We start from the raw sequence: 19,790 nt of genomic DNA on the forward strand, positions 1-19,790 counted from the left end.
AGTCAAAAATTAAGAAAGAGAAACAATGGAGCGGACTCCACGTTGTATACCAGATATGGATACATGGAAAAGAAATATTTTCAAATCTTCAATGGAAGACTCCCCACCGCCCCTGACTTCATTCACTGCCCTGTGTTTGGGCTATCTGGGCATTCACACCATTGCACCAGGCCTTCTAAATTCCTCTGATTCAAATGCTATAGCGGAACTTTTTTTGCAAGAGTGGGAGGGGAGGAGTTAAAAGCTCAGCTTATAGGAATGATGTACCACGCGTTGAACAGGGCTGGGGATGCATGATGATCCAAACACCGATGAGCTAGGATGTGAAAAGAACATGTCGCAAAAAATGCAGCCAAGTTTACAGGAATGGAGTTGCTGCTGAAGAGATCTCTCATTCATCTCCCCCAATGCCTGATGTTACCCTTGCTTGACAAATATACTGTATGGCAAGTCATAAAGGTCTTAGAACAGGACTTGACCCATTTGAGAGATTTAAGCCCCCCTTCCTGGTGACAGAAACCTTCAAAGAGGGCAAAACCACCAGCCGTATTTTAAAATAACAGTGCAACCGTTCTCCACAAAGAAAAAGAGAGAGGAAAAGACTTTCCAAACGGAAGGTGTGGATGCAGGGAATAACACCTTTCCATTTCAGGCTCACTGTACAGCCGTGACGCTTGGAAGAAATATGAATTCTTCTCCCTCCCTGTGAAAAAAAAAGCAGGTTGGTTCATGCTAAGTGATAAGCAAACACGTTTGCCTGTTGTAGCATCAAAATGAGGTACAAAAGCTTCTGTTGTTGTACTGAAATATAAATTGGCTTGAAGGGTTAAGGCGAAGGGCCTTGAAAACTACACAGTGACGTCCAAACAGTTTTCGTTGGTTAGAAGTGATTGGATCCACAGAAACTACAGTACTAGCTTTAGAAGAGATACCAGTGCTACGTGAAAGTCTCAATAAGATATTTCATATAGCTCTCTTCTCCTATTTTACATTTTGTAATTTCTGATCTATTCTGGCCAAGATTTTCATTATGAGGAAAAAAAAAAAGTGTCATTAACTGGTAGCCTGGTGGCTGTCTGAATTTTTGGGGGGTGAGGAGGGACAGGCAGATGTGATTTTCAGATTGTCTCAGCTTTAAGCAGAAAATACACCCATGAGTAGCTAAATGCATTCCAATGGACCAACATCTCATATGCTTCTGGTGATTTCTTATTTGTGAACTGCCTTTAATGTCAAATATGCAGCATTAGCCTTGAGTAGCTGCATTTCTTATATGGACAGATTTGGATATTTGTTCTGTCAAGAGTAAATTTAAATTCCTGTAAGGCATCATGTAAGCTGACTCTCGGGAAGTTCAGCGGAAGCATCCTCAGATTCTATATTAACACGTAATCGTTTCACATCTAATTTGATGAAAGCTTGTCCCAGGCTCTGCCTAATGCCCAGAAATGGATGGAAATTAGAAAGCCTGCATATGAGATATTTTTGCATCTTGCAAAAAAAAATAATTTATCATACCAAATAAGCAATTAATTGATTAGCTGTGTGTCTATTTTGTCCTCCTGTGTTAATTGCGCCAGGGGGAAGAAAATGATGGTTCCGTTTTTGCTGTCTATAATTTGCTCCTCCATCTCCTCCAAGAACCTGGTTGTAATCAGCGCTGCCCTTTTCCTGTGGTTACCTGCTTTACCGAGGGGAGAAAAATAATATGCAACAGCCTTGGGGAACTGTAGAGGCAATTTATATTTTCACTGTGTTTTTGATGTACAACCAAACTGTTATCAACAATCACTCTGCATTTTTTTCCTGGGTCAAGACTGTTAATGTGAACTAAGACCTGTGTTAAATCCCTTCAGCTCCCTTTCAGCTGCCTTGTTGTATGTAACCTTGCCATTAACAACCACTCTTCCTCTCCTTTCATCCAACCCCATGGTTCTAGCCAAGATGTCCATCTACAAGAGAATGAGACGGGCATGTTGTTTTGATTGCGGACGTTCTGAGCGTGACTGCTCGTGCATGTCAGGCCGTGTGCGTGGTAACGTGGACACCCTTGGGAGAGCCTTCCCACTTTCTTCTGTCTCTGTTAATGATTGCTCCACCAGTTTCTGTGCCTGTAAGTTTAATGCGACCCACGCAGTTCCATGTCTGTGCTGTCTGTGGTATCATCTCCATCTTGTGTCGTGCCTGTGGTTTCATGAGTCCGTCGGGCTGATGTTTTTTCCCAGTGTGACCTCTTGCATGATGATCTGTTGCCTTGTCTGCCTGTGTGTCTGTGTCCGTGCTGAGGAAGGCCTCCCTTCCGATTTTGTTAACTCACTGTGCTGCTTGTAACTGTGTGCAGAACTGGGATATGACAGTCTGGTGATAGTCTCTCTTAAAAAAATGTAAATGGAAATTAATGTCACAACATATCCAATACTAGGTCAATACAGAGATATGTGAAAGTGTTATGTTAATATTTGGGGAAAGGCTATGAATTGGATTGAGTTGAGGGGAGAAAGGAGAAGGGTGTAGAGAGAACAGCTCTACATTAAATTGCCTATAGTGATCTTAGATTGTTTCCAAAATACAACAGAGTTTAGATGCAGGTAGGTATTTACATATATTTTACTATGTTCCTGTAACCTATATCTCTTTCCCCAAATGCTAGATTTTGCCCTATATTCCGGGAAAAAAAGTCTTCTAAACTTGCCAATCTATATAGGCTGGTGGATTTTAGGGCTTCCCCTCAGAAAAATGACTAATTCAAAGGATCTTTCTATTAATATCTTTTTATTTTTCCAAAAAGATAGCTTCTTTTAAAACTAAGGTGTCTTGTATCAATTGTGATTCTGACTAAAAACAAAAAATGTAAGCCGTGAATTTCCATGATTTCCTTGGATCCATAGCACAGGCCTTTGAGGTCAGTTGTCTTGGTTTCCTGCAAGCTCAGTGATGTCAAGGGACCTGCCAAGGCCATGCCACTGGTAGTTGGCAAAGCTGAGATCTGCATCAAATTCCCAAGACCTTCCCATCCCTTGACCTTCATCATGGACTTTGCTGATGTTTTACTGCCATAGTTCGTAGCTAATATTACTGAAAACTCCAGTTTGCACACTGAGACACTGGGATATTGTCCTTGTCCAAGGGAAGAAGAGGTTGTGGATCTGTGTGAGGACTTGCAAATCTTAAAATATGGCTGTAATCTTGTTTTCATATTTTGGTAGCATGGGGGATGGGAGACATTTCCTTCTTCTATGCTTCATCCCTTCCTTTTGTAAGCACCAAACCCATTTATTGGTGACCATATTGCCATCCATCCTCTCTCCTTACAAGTACATGGAGCTGGTTGAACTAGGCTTTCCCCAGCAGGGGTTAATGCACACTGACAATGAGAGGAAGAAGAGCTCTTAACTCTTAAGCATTTAGTCTTGTGAAAAATCAGCTTGGTTGACTCACCTTTGTCCATGTTGAAAGTGGTTCCAGCACAGTGTACTTATGTGACTGTGGTCAAAGGAGGCTTCTAGGGCCAGAAGCCTTAACATTAGCATGTACAGAGGAGTGGTGAATCATGCCAGATGCTGATGTTGGGACCTGCAGTTTCGGCCTTAGGCAGGGGCAGATTAACCAGTAAGCAAGGTATGCACAGGCTTAATTGTGTTTACTAATCTGTAGTGCACAATTTCACGTGATTTTCACCACGTCTTTGAAGCTGTGCTGAAAAACAGGCGAAATTATGTACTACAGATTAGTAAGTAAGCACAAGTAAGCCCATTCATAACTTGCTTATTGGATAATCCATCCCTGGTCTGAGGCATGGTCTGCGCAGTGAGCTGTAATTGAAATATTTGGAAAAGTTAGGTCTAGGACGTGATTCTCTGATTCATGATTCATTGTTCCTCCAGAACAATGCTAAGGAGCAAGATTCATTTTTGAAAGTGATACCTGATGGGGTTTGAATTGAGAAGGATTTTGGATTGTCCCAACCACATTGGCCGAAAATTTTGGAAAAGGAGTTTCCTTTAAAATCTTTCCTATGAATGCCTCATTATGAATCCTTACCTCTTTATTCTCACCACAAGTGTTCTCTCTAATTCATTGGACACTCTCAAGATAACCTAGGTCACAGCTGCACAAAGAAGTTATCTGTTTGCAATTTGTGGCAAGACACCAGGTTCAAAGACAGGAGCTGGGGAGAAAGAGCAAAGGGTGCACAAAGTGGTGAGCTGTGCAGCACAATTTGGCCACAAATTTCTTTGATTGGTGGTGGCAGATGTAACCACCAGCCACTTGAGTGATCCCTCTGCCAGAGGCACAACTTCTTGGTCAAGGTGTATTCTTCTGTTCTCAGATAACCACTGGGCTCTGAAACCTTGGCTGAAGATTGAGTGGAGCAAAGGAAGGAGCCACTCTGGCTCTGAATTAGGGTCCATGGTCAAGTCTTGGTACTAACCACCCAAACCAATCGTGGCAAAATCTCTGTCCCTGCTTAAGGCCCATTACACCCAGTGTGTGTGATTTCCATTGTATCCAAGAGAAACCATAATTTGAGGGGTTTCTTAGCTCTACAATTTCATCGAAGCATTGATGGGTGCCAAGAGGAGAAAACACCTGGGGTGGGATTGCCCTATCCTGCCAGATGCATCCCATGCATGGTATTGTTGTCCTTCTTGCCCCTTCACAAGTCAGCCCCACCATGGAAAACACAGAGCTCTAGGCTGTACATTGAAGCCTTAACTGATATTGACAGCTCGGAGGGGTTTCGCCTCCTCTGTTTCATCAGTCTCCCCGCCGTCATCACTCCATCAAACAAAAGCAGATTTCATCCATCCCTATGTGAGACCACTCACCTTTGACCATCGATAATAAGTTAGAAAAATCCATTCCAACATGAGCCCCTTCATGAACCCACGTAAACCCTTCTTCTCCAGTTAAAACATGTCTGTCTGTATGCAAAATTCCACTGTCAGAGCTTCAATAGTAATCCCTGGGCTTCCCTCACTGGTGGTGGGGTTGGGTGGTGCCATTTGACAGAGCCAGTTGACTCAAAGAGCAGCGGTGAGAGTGGGCTTTTCATTAAATATGAGCAGATGTGAAATGTAGAGGGTCTGACAATTAGAAATGGCAGGAGAAGGGCCCTTGAATCAAAGCGAGGTCAGATGGGCGGATCAGATTACTTCTCTTACATTCTTTAGTTGTTCTGAAAATCATTTTGAATTAGTGTCAGCAGAGCCATGATGGGTTTTGCCCTTTGTCTTTTATGCACGGGTTGTATTGTTTCCCAAGACACTCATTAAGGGTCATTATACTATTATGAAGCTCGCTTTGGTCGCAGTTTCTCAGTTGAGTCCGTGTGCTTTGGAGACTGCTTAATTCATTTCTCCCTTTCCTTTCGTCTCCCTCTTTACCATTTTTTTTTTCTTCTAAGGGGAAAGATTTCCATTTTTAAGAGACTTTAAATGGAAACACGAAGTCCCATTATGTGTTTTTCTGAAGTGGGAAGAGAAGTAGCCTGTTCCCAGAGGAGTCATAATATATTAAAAAGTATTCACACAGTTTTAAAATCCTGCCTTCTAACAGCAGGACATGCCAGCTCAGTGCACCTCTCTTTGGTGGTGCGGCCCATGACTGTGTTTTGGGGGTTGTTAAGTCACGTACTCTTGTAACAGTTGTCTCCTTCTGTTGAACTTGCAAGGACACGTAAGGCCAGACCGTGTTGACAAAAAGGTCTTCAGGGAGGAAAGACTAGTTTATAAAAGGCTTAAAACACTAGTGTCAGAAAAGGAAGGCAAGTAGTACCAATTAGGATTCATCATAAGGCTGTTTTATTTTTGGCAGTATTGAATTGTTCAGTATGGTATGCTGAAGTCGGTGCATCGTTTTCTGATCATCCTGATTTTGTTGCTACTTCACACTGTCCTAGGTGGGAGTACCAGCTCTATTAAAAGACATGGGAGTGGTATGGGCCCCGGCCTTTTCACAAATAGCTGTGTTCTAATAATGTCAAGTATAAAAAATATGTCTATCAACAAACATGCATATAAATGTAGATGTAGGTGCTGATCCAGAAGACCCTGGGTGGTGCTTGGCTACTAATTGAAACATTGACAGTTTGAACCTACCCATAGGCATCTTGGAATAAAGGCCTAGAGAGCTGCTTCCAAAAGTCACAGCCACGGAAACCCTATGGAGCACAGGTCTACTCAGCAACACATAGGGTCACCATGAATTGGAATTGACTCAACAGCAACTGGTTACTACTTAGGTGCTAATCGGTTCCATTTCTCCTCAGTATAGTTATGTAAAGTGGTCCTTTTTCTCTCTGAGAAGTTTATTCTTGTTATTTCAGTCTCACCCGATATCTGATGGTTAAGTCTAATAGAAAGGGACAATTAAAATTATGATGCAGTGACAACATAGGACCATATTGGTTCAAACCTGCTGAGACCTGTCTGACATGATGCTGGTCACAAACCATCAGAAACCATGGCATGAACACATTAATCATGGTAGAGGAGAAACAGGTCTTCAGAGTTATGCTTGGAAATAGTTTTAGCTAAAGTACATGTGTGATTACTCACACCAGCCTTTCAATTTACTAATAGTTTAAACCTGTACAATTACCATACACCCTTTTCGAATGACTGTAGCTAGTTTTAAACTGTGCATGACTTTTATTTCGGGTCTAAATATAATACAAGGAGGCATTTGACTCCAGTGGTTAAGTTGAGAGGAAAAGTCCAATACGATTAGGTTGAAGGGAGACATACGGAAATCAGTTTAGTGTAATCTTGAGTCTTGTCAGATAATAAACAAAAATCAGCTTATCACAAGTAGCCTTTGGTTTGTACAGGCAGAGAGTTAACATTGTCAATAGAACTGAAGTCACTCAAGTGAACTAATGGCATTTTGAAGTACATAAAATCAGATAGCAGAGCAAGGGATGGAAATAGCTCTAGGAAAATGTCTATATTAGGACACGCCCTATGCTGACAGTCTCCAGCGTCTGTTAAAGTGAGATTTTAATTTAATAAGCTACATTTTAAAATCAGCAAGCTATGATTCTCTTGTTCCTTTTATGTATAGTTTTGGGTGACTTCTGCAAGCTCTCCAATGTTAAGCTTTATTTTACTTCTGGGCCCTGAAACTGACGACCCCCTCTCCCTACCAATACCACCATTACCACCAATGATAGAAAAAGGAGAAGCATGGGAAACCCAGCCCCAATCAGTGTAGCCATAGTTTTCTATGATTGTTTTTTTTTTAAGCCCGTTCATTCTAGGTCTGCAATTTTTCCCCTTTTCCCATGCATGCTGGTATGATCGCTTTCTCTCTGTCCATATCCATGTAACCTCGGCCCATGCACCGTGATTTGGTCATCTGTACTTCATTGCAGGAAGTGAGAAGGAAAGCATAGGCAGCCATTTAGTCATTCCATGAGGCTAAAAATGTACTTGCGGGGGAGCCTCTTACGGTAGTTTTTGTTGGTAGCAGACAAGGCTGTAGAAGTGGACACCTCTCACTTGATGTTGTGGTAACAACATTTAGCAATAGGTTGACTGGAAATATGCCTCCCTCCATACTATGGGTCTTAGCCTACAGAGTCAACAGCTTCTGAAGTTGGTATTGTAAGGCAAAAATCATGCTTGGTCAAAATTTCCCTTAAAAAGAATCTCTGAAATTGCCAGTTTCTAAGCCTGGATCTGCAGCCTAGAGGACTCCACTGCAGAAGCACGTTATCTAAATCCAAAGGAGTCCCTGGGTGGTGCAAACGGTAAATGCACTTGGCTGCTGATCAAAAGGTTGGAGGTTTGAGTCCACCCAAAAGTGCTTTGGAAGAAAGGTTGGGTGATCTACTTCTGAAAAATCAGCCTTTGGAAACCTTGTGGAACACAGTTCTACTTTGTCACGTATGGGGTCGCCATGAGTCTGAGTCAACTCAACAGCAACTGCTTTTTGTGTTTTTAAGCAGTGCCAAACAATCAGATTTTCATCCAGAATAAATAGCTGGTTTTTTTTAGTTTAGTGTTAGATGAAGTTATTGGTTTGTGTTTAGAGATCTTGTTGTGCATGCCGCCCCCCACAAAAAAACAAATAAGTATTATTGAATTCCTTAAGGTAAATATGCTTATGAAGAGGTACCGTGTATAGACGAAAGAGGAAGAGAACAGTAGGAAAAGGCAGCCAACTTTTCAAAAGAATTTCTTTGACGCAGGGTTGGGGACAAGAAGTGAAAAGGTCAGGGTGAGGGGATGAAGGAGTCCTTTGTACATGCCGCCATCATTTGAACCCCCTCCCAAACCAGGGACAATACACTACAAGTGACTTGACTCTTTAAGGACAGACTGGAAAAGACGTTGTTGATGTGTCCTAAGTAGACTGAGCAGAGGTCCTTATGCAAGGCAGTGTGGAAATTACGTTTGCATTTTTATTTTAGAACAGTGGCCGGTTGTCAGAATACTCACTCTGACAGCTCCTTACCACCAGGCAGCAGACTCTCCATCTTACCTCTACGGTGGAGGGCAGATGCGACCAGTTAGGTCTCCATATCCCCTCTTCTGCAGGATTGCGGGTGACAGATGCCAGGGCTAGCCCGCCTTCCTTTTGAGCTTTCTTGTCAAGGCTCTGCCTTGAGCGCAAGTCCTGACCTTTACTATAGAAAATAAAGTCCTGACGAACAAGCAGAGGTTTGAATCAGAGCAGGCTGGGAGCAAATGTCAAGTCCATCTCCTGCCTCCCTATTCCACCTGCACCGGGAGCCTAGACCAGACACAGTCTCGAGTCTGCAGCGCCTTAGGCTTTGTGAGTCTGGGGAGACATAACTTACTAACAAAGAGTTATTAAATTTTTATCAATTTTACAACGCAATGTAAATGCCTCCTATGAATCTACATTGTATTCATTATCATTTAAAACCTTAATTAAGTCAAAGTTGCATTTAATTCCTCTCTAAATGGGCCTCTGGGAAGAGGCTTTTAGAAACATATGTGGGAGTTTGCAGCACGCGGAGACTGGGAATCTCCCAGCCCGCACATAGGCTAGCCCTCCGAGTTGATTGCGATCGCATGTCTGTGGCTAATTTGTTGTGATATGATTGGGCATTGTCTCAAATTAGTATCATACCAATAATGGTGTAAAGCCACTCAAGAGAGGATGTCAGCGGCCACACAGGCTCCTTTGCACCCTGCCTTCAAATCACATCCAGACAGAATCAAGCAGTTGATCCGTAGTACCTCTGGTCTCAATCATGCCTGGGTTTCCCCCTTATCACGTGGTGTACATCTTTTAGGTAGAATACAGCCTTCATTCGAGAGGGATGTTTGTCCTATGGCCCAACAAATTTAGGACATGTGCCACTAAACTCCTAGGAAAGACCTTGGCCTTTGGGATCTTCAACTCCTATTTAAGCCTGGAAGCTGTAAGCCCAGGACTGCATAATGGAAACCATTTTCAGAATGGAGTGCATGTAGAAATTACAAACAGGTCATGCTAGTGAAGAAGAATAGTGAAGCCTACTAAGGTTTGCTGAAAGATTACTTTCCGTTTTGGGGGTAGGGTGACATTTTTGCCCTATCTGACTGCGTATTTGGCCCATAACACAGACACATCTATGATTACTACAGACACATTCCATCACCAGGAACCCAGGAATGGGAGGCATGTTAATATGGTGGTACTGGGGAATGCCCAGTTGGTAAACTTGGATTCTTGTTAAGCCTAGTCTTAATCTAGTCTCTATTCCTAGTTAGTATATACAAGGTATCTGCAGGGGCTTGTGTGTGTGTATATATACGTATTTTATGGACCCTGGTGGTGCAGTGGCTAAGCAGTCAGCTACTCACCAAAAGGTCAGTGGTTCAAAACACCAGCAGCTCTATTGGAGACAGATGTGGCTTCAGTAAAGATTGCAGCCTTGGAAACCTCATGGGGCAGCTCTACCCTGTCTTATAGGGTTGCTATGAGTAGGAATCGACTTGACGGCAGTGGGGTTTTTCTGATTTTTTTTTATTGTGCTTTAGGTGACAGTTTACAGTACAAATTAGTTTCTCATTCAAAGATGTATACACAAGTTGTTTTATGACACTGGTTGCAATTCCTGCAATGTGTCAGCACTCTCCCCCTTTCCCTTTGCACCCTGGGTTCCCTGTGTCCATTCGTCTAGTTTTCCTGTCCCTTCCTTCCTTCTCCTCTTGGCGTATTGGGCAGGTGTTGCCCATTCAGTCTCATATACTTGGTTGAACTAAGAAGCATGTCCCTCACATATGTTATTGTTTGTTTTATAGGCCTATCTAATCTTTGGCTAAGGAGCCTGGTGGCACAGTGGTTAAAGCAATCAACTGCTAACCAAAAGGTCAGTGGTTGGAAACCACCAGCAGCTCTGCAGGAGAAAGATGTGACAGTCTGCTTCCATAGATATTTATGGCCTTGGAAACCCTACGGGGTCACTATGAGTCGGAATGGACTCAACAGCAGTGGGTGGGTAATCTTTGACTGAAAGGTGGACTGCAGGAGTGGCTTCAGATTTGAGTTAGAAGGATGTCCGGGGGCCATAGTCTCGGGGGTTCCTCCAGTCTGGTAAGTCTGGTCTTTTTTGTGAATTTTATTTTTGTTTTACATTTTTCTCCTGCTCTGTCTTGGACCCTCTATTGTGAGCCCTGTTAGAGCTGTCAGTGGTGGAATCTGTGTACCATCTATTTCTTCTGGGCTCAGGCTGGTGGAGGCTGTGGTACTTGTGGTCCATTAGTCCTTTGGACTAATATTTTCCTTGTGTCTTTGGTTTTCTTCATTCTCCTTTGCTCCAGACGGGATGGTACCAATAGATGTATCTTAGATGGCTGCTGGCAAGCTTTTAAGACCCAGACACAACTCACCAAAGTAGGATGTGGAACATTTTCTTTATGAACTGTATTATGCCGGTTGACCAAGGTGTCCCCAAAACCATTGTCTCCAGCCCTCAGCCCCAGAACTCAGTCCCTCTTGGTGTTTGGATGTATCTAGGAAGCTTCTATGACTTTACCTTGTTCAAGTTATGCTGACTTCTCCGTATTGTGTGTTGTCTTTTTTTTCACCAAAGTTAACACTTGCCTGCTATCCAGTTAGTGATTTCCCCTCCTCCACCTTCCCTCCTTCGTAACAGTCAAAGATTGTTTTTTTCTGTGTGTAAACCTTTTCTTGGGTTTTTATAATAATGGTCTCAAACAATATTTGTCCTTTTGTAATTGACTTATTTTACTCAGCATAACGCCCTGCAGATTCATCCATGTTGTGAAATGTTCCATGGATTCATCGTTGTTCTTTATCTTTGCGTAGTATTCCATTGTGTGTATGTACCATAATTTGTTTATCCGCTCATCTGTTGATGGACACTTAGGTTGTTTCCATGTTTTTGCTATTGTGAATAGTGCTGCAGTGAACACAGGTGTGCATCTGTCAATTTGTGTGACAGCTCTTATTTCTCTAGGACATATTCCTAGGAGTGGGATTGCTGGGTCATATGGTATTTCTATTTTGAGATTTTTAAGGAGGCTCCATGTCATTTTCCATAGTGACTGTAACATTTTACATTTCCACCAGCAGTGCATAAGAGTTCCAATCTCCCCGCAACTTCTCCAACATTTGTTGTTTTCTTTTTTTTTAAATTAATGCCAGTAATGTTGGGATGAGATGATATCTCCTTGTAGTTTTGATTTGCATTTCTCTAATGGCTAATGATCACAAGCATTTCTTCAAGTGTCTGTTAGCTGCCTAAATGTCTTCTTTGGGGAAGTATCTGTTCATATCCTTTGCCCATTTTTTAACTGGATGATTTGTCTTTTTGTTGTTGAGGTGTTGAAGTATTCTGTAGATTTTAGAGATTATATCCTTGTTAGATATGTCATAGCCAAAATTTTTCTCCCAGTCTGTAGATTATTTTATTACTCTTTTGGTAAAGTCTTTTGATGAGCATAAGTGCTTAATTTTTAAGAGATTCTAGTTATCTAGTTTATCTTCTGGTGTATGTGCATTGTTGGTTATGGTTTTTATTCTATTTTTGCCATGATTTTGGGCCCCTAGCTTTATGCTGTTTTTTCTTCCATGATCTTTATTGTTTTAGGTTTTATATTTAGGTCTTTAATCCATTTTGAATTAGTTTTTGTGTATGGTGTGAGATATAGGTCTGGTTTCATTTTTTTTTAAGATAGACATCCTGTTTTGCCAGCACTATTTGTTAAAAAGACTGCCTTTTCCCCATTTAATGGACTTTGGTCCTTTGTCAAAGATCAGCTGACCATAGGTGGATGGATTTACTTCCAGGTTCTTAATTCTGTTCCATTGGTCTACATGTCTCTCATTGTATTAGTACCAGACTGTTTTGACTATCATGGCTGTATAGTAGGTTCTGAGATCAGGTGGCATAAGGCCTCCTACTTTGTTCTTTTTCTTCAATAATGCTTTGCTTATCTAGGGCCTCTTTCTTTTCCATATAAAGTTGGTGATTGATTTTTCCATCTCTTTAAAGAATGCTGTTAGTATTTGGATTGGGATTGCATTATATCTGTAGATCACTTTGGGTAGAACTGACATTTTTATAATGTTGAATCTTCCTGTCCATGAACATGTATGTTTTTCCATTTATGTAGGTCTCTTTTGGTTTCTTGCAGTAGTGCTTTGTAATTTTCTTTGTATATGTCTTTAATGTCCCTAGTTAGATTTATTCCTAAATATTTTATCTTTTTAGGGGCTATTATAAATGGTATTGTTTTCCTGATTTCCTTTTCAAAGTTCTCTTTGTTGGTGTATATGAATCCAACTGATCTTTTTTTGTTGATCTTGTATCCTGCCACTCTGCTGAATCTTTCTATTAGTTCCAGTAGTTTTCTTGTGGAATCTTTGGGGTTCTCTATGTATAGGATCATGTCATCTGCAAATAGGGGTAGTTTTACCCTGGGCCATTCTACCGTGTCTTATAGGGTCAGTACGACTCAGTGTCAACTCTATAGCAACTTTTTTTGTTTACTTATTCATTTCATGTATATATACATACATATATGTATGTATGCTTATATATACATACATATATATGTATGTATGTGTATATATACACATACACACGCATATATAAACACATATATATATACAGAGACACATACACAAACACACACGTATATGCATGCTATGGTGGTTGTTAAATTTAACTCATATAGCATTTACTGCAGTGAAGCACTGTACTATGTCCTTTATTAAATATTAAATAATTTAATCTTGGAGCCCTAGTGGCACAGTGGTTAAGTGCTCAGCTGCTAACCAAAAGGTCAATGGTTCAAACCCACCAGCTGCTCCACAGGAGAAAGATGTGGCAGTCTGCTTCCATAAAGATTACAGCCTTGGAAACCCTACGGGGTAGTTCTACTCTGTCCTGTAAGATCCGCTATGAGTTGGAATCAACTCAGTGGTGACAGGTATGTGTACAGCAATGAGACTTTTCTCCTCCTATCATTCCCAGGGAGACAGCATGTCTGCTTACATCCATGGAGAAAAAAATAATAAAGTACTTCACATCCCATTCATTTAAAATTAACTATTGTTTTCAACCACTTACCTTCTCCAGTGGAAATACAAAACACATTTCCTGTGAAATCCTGCCACACAAAATCCTAGGAAGTCATGTGGCATTTCTAAGCAGCACAACACAGTTTTCTTTCCTTTATTTCTCTGTGCATGAGATTTCTGTCTGCTTTCGTTGTGTTTCTATGTCAGCACCCATGATTGTTGCATTTGTGCACACCGTTGACCCCAAAAGTTCATTAAAACAGCATGGAAAAGCAGTTGAGTTCTGGGCCCTGTGACAGTGGTCAGCCATGCACATCTGGACATGAAAATGCATTGACCCAATGGACTGTACATTGTCCTCCCTCTCACTGGGGCTGTCTCCCACACCAGCATGCTGAATTATCTAGATAACCAAAGAATCCTTAATCCCAATGTTTACAAGCCTTACCCTAACATGATTCTGCTTCCCCAACCATCCATCTTCCCAGAGGGAATCCAAGTGGACAGATCTAGTTGCCTAGCTTTGTCAGACACACACATTTGAAATCTCAGAGGATATTGAGAAGACCTTGTTGTCAATCACGAGACAGTACCTGGTGTCGAAGAAGATGACTAGACATACCCATAGATTCTTGTTCTGCAGAGACAGTCTTCTGATACCCAATTCACATGAGCTGGGCTTTGGGTCTGGAAATCTGTGCCCACCTCATTCCCTCATCCTCGGGAGGAGCCATCCTCTCACATTGAGGGGAAATGGCAAGAGAAAAACTTTTCTGGACTCAACTAGTAAACTTAAAATCCTCCATTCTGTCCCTTTAAACATGGCAGGTGAGTACCAACAAATGTTTCTAGAGCTACAGAGAAAACCTGATGCCAGGCCAAAGTAGGAGCCTTTGAGGAAAATTTGCATCCATGATGATCAGCTGTACTGAGAGACATTTAAATGAAGTGAGAAAAACTGCTTTCCAGAGTGGGAGCTGTGCAAGTTGTATCAACAGTGCATAGAGGTATCTGTGGACCACGGAGCATGGACCATCTTCTGGGAGTGAAGTGACCGCTAGAATTCAAGTGATCTCCGTTTCCACCAATGGCAGTTTCCTGGGGTGGAGGCTGTTGGATGGCACTCAGTTGAGAGAGGACGTGGGGGCTGCTTTCCCTCCAAGGTCATCTTTGGCTGGCTTTCGTGTGTTGGCAAGAACACTTGAGTAGCAAATGGCCTGAAAAATTCCAGCTGAGTAAATACTTGATGAGTAAAAGAATGAATAAATGAAGGGATTCTCAACCAACAGTTAAAGGAATTGGTGGTATGCCAGAAGCAGGATCACTCCAGATACATGAAGTTTCCTAAAACATTCTGAGTAGCTTTCTATATAGTCTATATGTGTAAACATAAATAACTGGATACACAGAAGATTAAGAGGAAAAAATGTAGCACCCACACACACACAAAAAGCCCAAACTGAAGAATCTTGGAAATTACTAACTAGTATCTTTGTGGAGGATAAATATTGAAAAGAGGATAAATATTGAAAGAAGATCTAAAAACAAAGAACAGAGAAACAAAATCCACAGGAGGTGAAAATCCACCAATTTTTCAAATGAGGAGAGGCAGAGATATCACCACCCCAAGGGTATATTGGTATATAGGGCATTTGCCTTAGAAAATCAAGGACTTGTAATGTTTACATTTAGTTTTACTAATTTCATTGACCTTGATCATTTTTCTGTGAGTCAAGGTGGCACAAAAATATTACTGCCTCTGTTCAGACCCAGATGAGAAAAGGAGCCTATTTGTAGATTGGTGCCCAAATGGGGAGACACATTTAAGGTCACTCATACCTGTTAATGTCATTGGCTCTAACTTGACATACCATTGCTATCGAGTTAATAGCAGCCCTACAGAACAGAGTAGAACTGCCCACAGGGTTTCCAAAGAGCAGCTGGTGGATTTGAACTGCCGACCTCTTGGTTAGCAGCCGAGCTCTTAACCACTGTGACATAGGTGGACTAAATCCAACAGTACCCAAGTGACAATTACTCCCATCTTGAGAAGTTGAAAGGGTGATTGTCTCCTGGGTATTTTCCAATAAGTGTCATTATTCTCTTTATTCTGCTTAAAACAAGGAAGGGACAGGGAACTTCCTCGATTGCTCACAGAGCTCGTTCAGGCTGCATCAAGCATGCTCTTCATACCTTTGAGTGGCTTTGAACTGCTGTCTGCCTTTTGTCAAGGTTGATCTGTCCATTTCTTCAGTGCAGATGAGTAAATTTCCACATATGGCCTGTAACATATCCAAGTGAGAGAACATGTCCAGCAGGAATGCTTCAAAGCCAAAGCCCTAAACAGGTGTTACTGATAAAAGGAGATCCAGTGACCTGCAGAGAGGAGAGACGTGTGGAAAAAATGACAGGGTCAAATGCTAGCATTTCGGGCAGAGAGGAAGGGGCTCGGTCAGACCATGGAGCCTGGAAATCTTGAGACGTGAATGTGAAATGTACAATGAGTTGGTTTCTGGAAGCACCGCTCACTCAACAGATTTCTTCTATTAAGATAGATGAAGGTGGGTGTCAGTTAGATATTTCCTGTCTTTTCTCCTCCATAGATTAGGGGATTCCCAAGCCATTCCCCTCACTGTGGAGTCAGCTAAATGAGCTCATGGACAATTCAAGCCTGAAATTCTAGGAAATGGTAGAGCCAGGAAAGGAAGGCAAGGGGTGAGATTTGTGTGTGTTCTGGGGACTTTGTAAAGAAGTCCTGGTATAGTCACGTTTAAGGAGCTCTGGTGGCACAGTGGTTAAAGTGCTCAATTGCTAACTGAAAGGTCAGTGTTTTGACACCACCAGCAGCTCCATAAGAGAAAGGTGTGGCAGTCTTCTTCCATAGAGATTTACAGCCTTGGAAGCTATGGGGTCACTGTAAGCCAGAATCGACTTGACGGCAGTGGATTTAGGGTAGTCACGTCTTAATGTGTTCACGAAGTGAGTGCTCACTGGATGCCACTTGCTATAAAGTAAATAATGCCTTGCATGTGTATGAGTCTTTGTACTACTCAAGGTGTTGACATCATCTCATTCCATCTATGCAGCCCCAAAGTAGACATTATCCTTTAGTAGCTATGGGACCTTGGGCGAGTTCCAGAACTTTTCTGTTCCTTAGTTTGCTCATCTGTAATATGGTGATAATAGAGGGAGCCCCGGTGTCACAGTGGTTAAGAGCTCGGCTGCTAAGCCAAAAGGTCAGAAGTTCGAATCCACCAGCTACTCCTTAGAAACCCTATGGAACACTTTACTCTGTCCCATAGGGTTGCTATGAGTCAGAATCCACTGAATGCCAGCGGGTTTGGTTTGGTTTTTGTTATAATGTTGATGAGAATTATAATGATAAACCACTTTAACCATAGTTAATGCATTTTTTCAAATGGTTGACTCTTGTCAAGCTATCCCTATAAAAGGATCATCAACTATAGGTATTCATGGATAATAACCGAAAGTTGAACAACTTAGTTTAGCAGTCTGTGAAATAAAAATCAAATCAATTTACATAATTTCTAGATCGGGGAATAAATGGTCTCAACAGAAATAAACCAACAAAAATGCCAGGTAGCAGCTAATACCTGCCTGAGATGTCCATTCCCATCTTAACTGCCCAGAGGGCACTGCAAAATTTTTGTATAAAATGAAGGAGCTGGATGAATATGTCTTTCAGGTACCATTAAACTCTGAGACTTTGATTCAATATGTAGGCTCCTTCTCTTGATTTTTCTGATTGAAACAGAACCTAAAAGTCCTTTTGTTTCAAACTTTGCTGTTGTAAATCCTCTAAAATGTTGAAGTTTACTTACCAGCATTCTAGTAAGCCCTCTGAGGAAAAAATAATGAAATTCTTCTTTGAGGATAAAACATCTTGTAGTATATCAGTGTTATTTTTCTGATCATGAATTCTCTGCTTTAAGGCCAGGAACTGGAGACATAGGAGTATATAGAGAGAGCCCAGAAGATTCCTTCTTTATTTTCAGATTGTTTTCTTTTAAGGTTTTTTTTCTCTCTCTCTCTTTTTTTCTCAGGGAGGGGACAGAAAAAGTGTGTTTTTCATGGGGGCTGGGATTATATGAGTTCTAGTTAATTGAAGGTTATCTATATTCATTACTTTGTCAGCTATGGAAGATATCAAGGACCAGCTTATTTGCAGTCTTTTCTCCAAGTGGTCCTACCCCTCACATGATGAATGGTAACCACTCACCTCCCTAAAGAGTCTCATGGTCATGTTGGTTCTGCCATGTTTTGTTATTGTCAGGTCTCCAGGTTTGTAGCTTGTGAGACTGTGTACAACCAAACAGGAATACTCATCTCCAGGCAAAAGGGGTCTCCTAGCTTAGATAGTACATATTTGATGGATGAACAACAAATCTCTTTTTTATATCTTAGCCCAGCTGTCAAAATCTTTGCTAGAGTCTTCTTAGGTTCTGGGATCTTTAGAAAATTATGACTTTGGGTTCCAGCATTCCTCATCCTGCTGAAACCCTGCCTTTATCACCTGACTTTTCCATCTATAAAATGGGCATGGAGATAGTGAATTGATGTGTTCTTGGAAGATGGAGAGAAGGTTGGAGAGCAAACGAGAGGAATAGATGGTGGGGAGAGATGACATTTCTTTCCATTCAAATTCCATCAAAATTTCTTTCCTTGCCTATGGTCTTGAGCTCCACCCATCTTCAAGCCTAGTTAGTGCTGAGAGTTCACATCATCACCTTCCCTAAATCACTTTATGAGTAGCTGCACTGTGTTTCCTATTGTACTTCTCACTAGTAAGACTAGTGCTAGCAGTGAGGGCCATGAATGGAACCCAAGTCCTTCATCAATCCTTGCCACTGCCCCTTTCTTTGAGCAGACCTGATGTAAGGACAGGCATAGAGACGAGTTGAGTGAATATCAATAGGAATTTTGAAATTCCAAGTATTCCGCTGTCTCTCTCTCTTCTTCATCCATCCCATTGATGGCCAAGTTCTCTGGTTTAATCTCTGGGTTACATTGTTCAAACCATCTTCCTGTCACCATTTTCAGTGATACTGCCAAGCCACTCATTTTTTCTTACCTGGTCTACCATGATTTCCTTCCAGTTAGTCCCTTGCCATCAATCCACCACCAAGTTTATTATTTTAAAGCACAGATCTGATCATGCTATTATTTCATTTTAAAAAGGAAAAAACAATTTCAATGCCTGCTTGTTTTCAATAGAACAACATCCAGCCTTCTTAACATGGCATGCAAGGCTCTTCATCGTTTGGCCTTAACCTCTTTTCCGAATTTTAGTCTCAACATAAGTATCCTTCATCCAACCATCTGCAAAAATTGATTGTTCTCATTACTTAGTAGTGATGTGCCTGCGATTATTTCCCTCCACAAGGACATCAGCAAATTATAGCCCATGAGCCAAATCTGACCTACTGCCTGTTTTAGTAAATAAAGTTTTATTGTCACACAATCACACCCGTTCATTTTCATATTATCTATGGCTGCTTTCAAGTTACTACAGCAAAACTGAGTAGTTGCAACAAAGAGCAAATGTCCAACAAATCCCAAAATATTTACTATCTGACTTTACAGAAAGTTTGCCAACTCCAGCTTCAAAAGTACAATTCAAATGTCCCCATCTCTCTGAAGTCTTCTTGACTGACCTACCTCCCACCTCAAGTCAGAAATAATGGATCTCTTCTGTAAGCCTATAACATTTCATATAAACCCCATTTAGAGTCATTTTCATGATGAGCTTTTCAGAAGTATAAAAGAGTCTCATTGGTCTTTGAATTCTTAGCATATTGCACGCAGCAGCCAAAGCACACAATGAGAATTCAACAAATATTTGCTGAATCGCCTGTAAACTTCGTAGGGAATATGTTTTCATACTCTATTAGGCATACGTCTTGAGAGAAAAGAAAATCTTGAGGCTAGAAATATTTATTATTTTTCCATTGTGCCATCTTGAACAAAACATTTGTTTCTTAGCAGCGATTCTTTGCTGGGCTAGTCTTGAAATGCTCGATCTAGAATTGATCACTGCTTGTTTTGAAGGTGGCACATTTCTCCCACTGCTTCTGTTGACAGGCACTTGGTGTTTGGACTCTGTAGTGGGTCTGGAGAGGCTCGTGTGTATTCCCTTTCCACATGTCATTGGGTATTTGAGGCTGGGTGGATAGAGGTGTATGTTGAGAACCCACTGTTTCACCACCCCCTGGGGTAATCTCACCCTGCCCTTCAGATCCAAGATACATTTCAACTCAAAC

The 19,790-nt window shown here is 41.4% G+C and overlaps 1 protein-coding gene across 29 annotated transcripts in view; it reads left to right on the forward strand.

The window, feature by feature from the left end:
* The window catches only part of KCNMA1 (potassium calcium-activated channel subfamily M alpha 1), a 915,613-nt gene that overhangs the window by 727,977 nt on the left and 167,846 nt on the right, over positions 1-19,790 (forward strand). For 5 of the 29 annotated variants that reach the window (XM_012557505.1, XM_004383172.2, XM_004383173.2 and 2 more), the window contains one exon: positions 1,940-2,113. The exons of the other annotated variants lie outside the window; for them this stretch is intronic. In XM_012557505.1, the coding sequence (XP_012412959.1) occupies positions 1,940-2,113 (174 nt within the window). The remainder of the gene's footprint in view (positions 1-1,939; positions 2,114-19,790) is intronic. 29 annotated transcript variants of the gene reach the window in all.

Source organism: Trichechus manatus, unplaced genomic scaffold (assembly GCF_000243295.1).
Source record: "Trichechus manatus latirostris isolate Lorelei unplaced genomic scaffold, TriManLat1.0 scaffold00106, whole genome shotgun sequence".
Classification (NCBI taxonomy): Eukaryota; Metazoa; Chordata; class Mammalia; order Sirenia; family Trichechidae; genus Trichechus; species Trichechus manatus.